Source organism: Sinocyclocheilus grahami, unplaced genomic scaffold (genome assembly GCF_001515645.1).
Source record: "Sinocyclocheilus grahami isolate Dianchi unplaced genomic scaffold, SAMN03320097.WGS_v1.1 scaffold190.1, whole genome shotgun sequence".
Lineage (NCBI taxonomy): Eukaryota > Metazoa > Chordata > Actinopteri > Cypriniformes > Cyprinidae > Sinocyclocheilus > Sinocyclocheilus grahami.
The window spans coordinates 248,039-254,037 of record NW_015505369.1 but is presented as its reverse complement, the minus strand read 5'-3'; the positions used below and the strand labels follow the sequence as shown (position 1 = coordinate 254,037).

The window sequence follows — 5,999 nt, the reverse complement described above, 5'->3', positions numbered from 1 at the left end:
GTGCCATTTTCCCAGGACGCGTCCTTGCCAGGATTTGTTTTGGCTTTGTTTTCCTGTTTTCATGCTTGCTGAAGGTAATGATAGAAAAGTAGTTTGACCAATAACATGCAGGCATTGTACATAATGGACCAATCATGATGTGTGTGAGAAGGTGGGATTTACGGTCAAAGTGATGCAATTACGCGTACATAGGATGTGTGTTCGACTTAAAAGCAGCGCGGCTCAAATCGATCAGTGTTTGACATCAAAGTACCTCGAGAGCATTTTGAAAGCATAAGGAACCATCTGTATGGTATTTTGATGTCATACACCGATCGGTCTGCACACGCAAACAAAGCCAAAACCTAGATATTTTAGGCAATATAGAAATCCTGGCCAGGACGCGTCCTGGGAAAATGGCACATATGGTCACCCTATAATAGCAAAGCCACTAGAAGGCAAGCCTGCAACCTTTAGCCAAAAAAGCGTAACGGCTAATGCTAACGCTTCGGCAGTATGTGGGAAATGAGACCAGACGCCGTAATTTTTTTAATGGATGTCAATGAAGGAGAGGCTTCACTATGCAATAACTCTGACTGAAATTCAATGACGTCAAGGCTGTAATGTGATTGGTTATTAAGGCACACGTGATCCAAGTTACGCTTTCTCCAATAGTAAGTAATGCAGACCCTCTCAACTCCCTATAGTAAAACAATCTCTGCTTATAGTACGCTATAAGACCTCGATTAGCTTGTTCAGGTGTGATTGGGGTTGGAGCTAAACTCTGCAGGACACCACTTCAAACAATCAAGCCTGAATGAAGAAAAGTTCAATTTGAATGTTTGTTTGAATTAGCACAGGGCAGTGGTGACACCTGATCATAAATATTCATAATTCTGCTTATTGTTTGTGAAAACCATAATGCATTTATCAAGATCAGTTAAAAAAGTTAAAAAAAGAAGTTAAAAAACTATTTATTTGACTTATGTAACATTATAAAGTACTCTCTTTTTAGCAGTTTACTTTGAAACAGTCTCCACAAAAATATTAAGCAGCACAAACTGTTTTCAACATTGATAAGAATAAATATTTCTCAAACATCAAATTAGCATATTACAATGATTTCTGAAGGATCATGTGACACTGAAGATGCCAAATACTATTTTGGAATGTATTAACAGTTATATATATTTTTTACATATTTCTAAATATTTTGTATAAAAAAATGCAGCCTGGCTGAACAGAAGATATTTATTTAATATATAATATAATTAACTACCAGTCAAATAATTAAATGTTATTATTTGATCCGTAGTGTGTGTGTCAAACGATAAGGGAAATTGTGATTTTTCAATTCATGACCCTTTCAATAATCTCACTAATCGTGTCTAGCATTGCTATTATTATTTGTTGATACTCACAATCAATAATTCAAACAAGAGCCTTACACTAAATTGTACGTTACATTAAATTTTGATGTGCAACTAGTACCTCACTCACCATTTGTGCTACAGCTTTAACTGATACCTTAAATCAAGAGAGTTGTTGAGGAGCGGCGTGCTATTTCTTTTCAAACTGATATGACTGATCAAACTGATCCTCTCAATGGTTTTTGAGAGGAGGAAAAAAAATTGTCTGGGGACAAGGATTTCGTAGACTTAGCAATTGAGCTCTTTCCACTTGGGCCAGTAGGCAACCACCCAGAACTTCCTAGCAACTGCATATCAATGCCTTGGCAACAAGTCTTGCATCAGCATCTGCATGGGCAAACACCTCTTCACATATTCTTCAGGAAAGTCATTCAGTTTCTGCCCGTTAAGTGACCCAGGTGTTTGACATTTTCGACATTGCGCAGCACCTTTAAGCCCTTAGGGTCACACAGACAGAGCCGGCACATTTCAAGACAAATGCAAACATTAAAGGGTTGATGGGTGACACTTAAAAAAGCCAGGCACTGCAGGATGTGCAGTGACTGCGACAGACCTCCTTGTGTGAGACTAATTGCTAAAAATGGCACAGAGGCTGAATGACAGGAGCGATGACAGGAGAATTCAACAATTGCACACTTAAAAATGGATCTTGGGAGACCCCAGGAGAGGAAAATTGCCTGACAGAGTCTCTGCAGCACAAGAAACAGCAGGTATCAGGCCTTTAAAAGCACACCTCCATTGTGAACGCTAGTGTCTGTCTTGAATGGGGGACAATAGATGAGTCCGTCAGGCATAGTCGGTTATGAGAACAATGCTTGGGTGTGCGCCTCGGTCGGCATAGAGCCGGGTAAAGAAACAAAACCGAACGAGAGCAAAGAAAATGTCATGCTATGACAGTGAGGAGTTGCTGTTTTGAATCATAGGGATATTTGTGCTTTGAAACTTGAGTAAAGAACTAGAAAAGGTAGTTGATCTTGCAAATATCAGCATCACAATGCCAGGGTGTTGCCAGGGCGTTGCTATGTGCTTGCTAAGATGATCTGAGTGGTTCTTAGAGCACTAATATCCAGTTGCTTGAGTGGTCTTGGGCCAGATTCACAAAATGATATGTTTTGAATAGAATGTTCAGAATAAAATTCTTCCTAACTACTACTTTCATCTATTTTCTAACTTAAAAATATTTTGTATTCCCAAAACATCTAACGTAAGAATATTTTGTATTCCCAAAACATTTAAGAATGTTTTTATCTTTTTTTTTCTTAAGATTGTTCCAAAGACAAAACCTAAGAATTAGAATTCCTAAAAAGAATGTTATTAAAAATCATTGTAAATAATAGGGTGATGTCACGAGTCAGCTCCTTACAATATACTGTTCACATGATACAATATTTTCATGGTACGGTAAGTATTTTAAGGCATATGATAAACAGTCACCAAAAGGGAGTTCATTAAGCAGAAAAGAGATATTCCCATTTTAACTCTTCCAAGATAAAAATACAGAATTATGTTATGTTAGACATTACATACTGTCACACATTGTTCCATTTTTGTATTGCAACATATTGCGACAATATTGTTGCAGCTCTAGTAAATAACTCTGTAAAAATGAGATTCATTATTTTTGAAACATGACCCCGAGTGCTGAGCTCCCGCCAAGCCAGTCGCACCGAAACAGAGTGAACTTATTATGATTATCACTGTAATCAGCAGGTAGCAGAAAATGATGCCATTTGAGGTGCTTTTCATTGAGTTGATGAGCGAGTCTTCGGCAAGAAGAACCACCATACAACCACCAGACCACAGGAACCAGATGAGTCCTCTGCACAATGTGACTTTGCTGCAGCCTGGAATTGAACTGCTGGTTTTGTCTGGTCAGAGGAGAACTGGCCCCCTGACTGAGCCTGGTTTCTCCCAAGGTTTTTTCTCCATTCTGTCACCGATGGAGTTTTGGTTCCTTGCCGCTGTCGCCTCTGGCTTGCTTAGTTGGGGACACTTAATTTCCAGCGATATCGTTGACTTGATTGCAAATGATTCCAAAGATACTATTTAAACTGAACTGAGCTGGATGATGACATCACTGAATTCAATGATGAACTGTCTGAAAAATGAGTGTTTACTATTGTAATTTTGCATTATTGACACTATTTTCCTAATTAATGCTGTTCAGTTGCTTTGACACAATCTGTATTGTTAAAAGCGCTATATAAATAAAGGTTTCTTGACTTGACAATCAGAAACCACCTCAAAGTCTACCAAGAAAATATTTGAGAACATTCTTACGAACTTTAAGAATTTATTTATTAAATTTCTTAACTTCTTAAGAAAATGTTGTGAATTTGGCCCCTGGGTGGTTACCTACCACTTTAAAATCTGTCCTTCGATGTCTTTTCCCCCCATTTTATCATCAGCCAGGCCAAAATTGTAAGTCGGATCACTTAGTAATAGCACACCTCCCCTCAACAAGCTGCATAATTTGATTTACAGAGAAGAGATGCTGTAGCTTTTATGGCTTGTCGCTTTGTCTGGTAAGGACACATAGTAATACTCGGGGCTGGGGTTTGTTGAAATCCCTGAGCACAAGTGTATGCAATAAAAATAGTGATGCTTGCCTTAACAAACATCATTAATATTCGCAAACACAAAATAATAAAATATAAAACATACAACCAAGCCATGCGTGATAGTGAGAAGCTATGGTTTGCAATCACAAGAACATCCGTGTTTCTGAAGCTTCAAACAGGGCCATAAAGACAAAAACATCTGTCGTCATCCTCACTAGTGAACGCAGTATTCACTGACAGCCAAAAAGCCTTTAAAGCCGCTGCAACAATTCTTCATAAATTGGCTTGGCAGTCAATCTTCTGATCTCCAACTGGTTTCAGATTCTTTATTTTTGGATTAGATTTGCTACGCCACTTCTTCAATTAAAGGATAACTGTTGCTGATTTTCTGGAGTCGGAGAAAGAGAGAGAAAGAGACTCACAATCTGTTTCTCATTGAGGCCTCCACTGCTGTAGGTTGTGGCGAGGGTGGACGAACAGGCCTCGCTGTACCAGGGCACGTTGCCGTTCTGCGTGCTGCTGCTGATCGACAGCGTGTAGATGCTATTGGTGTAGCCGTCGCAGTTGCAGCTGTCCTTCTCTCGGCCACCATTCCCCGAAGCCCACACAAAGATGGAGCCCCGTCCTCCGCGGCCCTAGAATTTGGGAGTAGAAACACACAGTCAGTCAAAATTGCTGGCATCTCTGTTCATGCAAGCCCAATCTAATGCCGTTAAGACGTTGAGAGCCAGATGCGAGCGCTGTGCTGCAAAGTCTGAAACGGGAGAATGACCAATGACAGTACTCAAAACAACTGGATAATATTTGTGATGAGTGGAGTTTGGAAAGGATCGTCTCCCAGAAAGGATTTTCAAAGTGTCATGGACTATTGAAGCACTATCATGGCTTCGATTGCTGGGCCAGATGCTTTTAAAAGGACCTTGTGGGATGGCGCTAATGTTCGCAAGTCATTAATCATGCATGTTTATTTTCAGGCACAAATGAAAGACGCAAACAGCACTGGGCTTTTGCGGTCTACTTCTCAGATGAAGCGCAGTAACGCAATGGCAAACTGTCAGAACCGATAATGAGCTCGTGAAAAATACACGCATTGCATTAACGAGGCATGTTTGAATAACCGCGTGACTTTCATTTCATCATGTCGCCATAAGGAAAGGCTAACAGTGCAAATAATTTGAGTCAGATGCTGTTTGCTTGTTACGTTTGATCGTTGCTTTTTTTATACGGTGCTTTACTGTACCATACAAATTAGAACAATGCACCAAATAAAATAGCGTGCTGAGAAAGTCTGCAGTGCAAAGTTTGGCTGCGTCTTTGAGAGTTCACTCTCTGTTACAGCACACACCTGCTTGATTGTGGGCATCTATTCAGCGAGGGTGTTTACACAGACCAGAGCCCCATTTGCATTGGCCTTCTCCACGCAACATGGATCTTGTTTCCCAAACAAATCTGACTGCTGGCACGTGTGAACGTTCATGATTTGGACACCAGAAACAATGGCTAGAAAATATGGATATGGAAAAGTTCAAGTTTATTTTTTATTTTTTGGTCCTTGTCACTTATTTATAGGAACAGTGACAGGGAAATTCTTACTGCTCTCACCATCTGTTCTTTTAAAAGAACAACCCAACATAATTCAGTTTTAATGTGATCACTCATATTTGGAACCAATTATGCACAAAGCATCTATGCTACAGATCTATGCACCAATGCTATGCTATGCTGTGCTATGGCATAAAAACATCATAAAAAGTAGTATTAAGTCACCTAACATCTACTTAAAACATTATAATTACTGGTTACTGCAAAAGCATAAATAAATACCTATTATTATTAGTGCTGCCAAACGATTAATCGCATTCAAAATAAAAGTTTTTGTTTACATATGTGTTTGTGTACTGTGTATATTTATTATGTATACAAACACATGCATGTATATATTTAAGAAAAATATGTAGTGTTTATATATTAAAAATATTTATGTATAATATAAAATATAAGAATATAAATATATAAATGTATACACGTA

The 5,999-nt window shown here is 38.8% G+C and overlaps 1 protein-coding gene across 1 annotated transcript in view; it reads right to left on the bottom strand.

The window, feature by feature from the left end:
* Positions 1-5,999, bottom strand: part of furina (furin (paired basic amino acid cleaving enzyme) a) — a 53,369-nt gene that overhangs the window by 24,138 nt on the left and 23,232 nt on the right. The window contains exon 5 of the mRNA XM_016284899.1: positions 4,393-4,605. Within this exon, the coding sequence (XP_016140385.1) occupies positions 4,393-4,605 (213 nt within the window). The remainder of the gene's footprint in view (positions 1-4,392; positions 4,606-5,999) is intronic.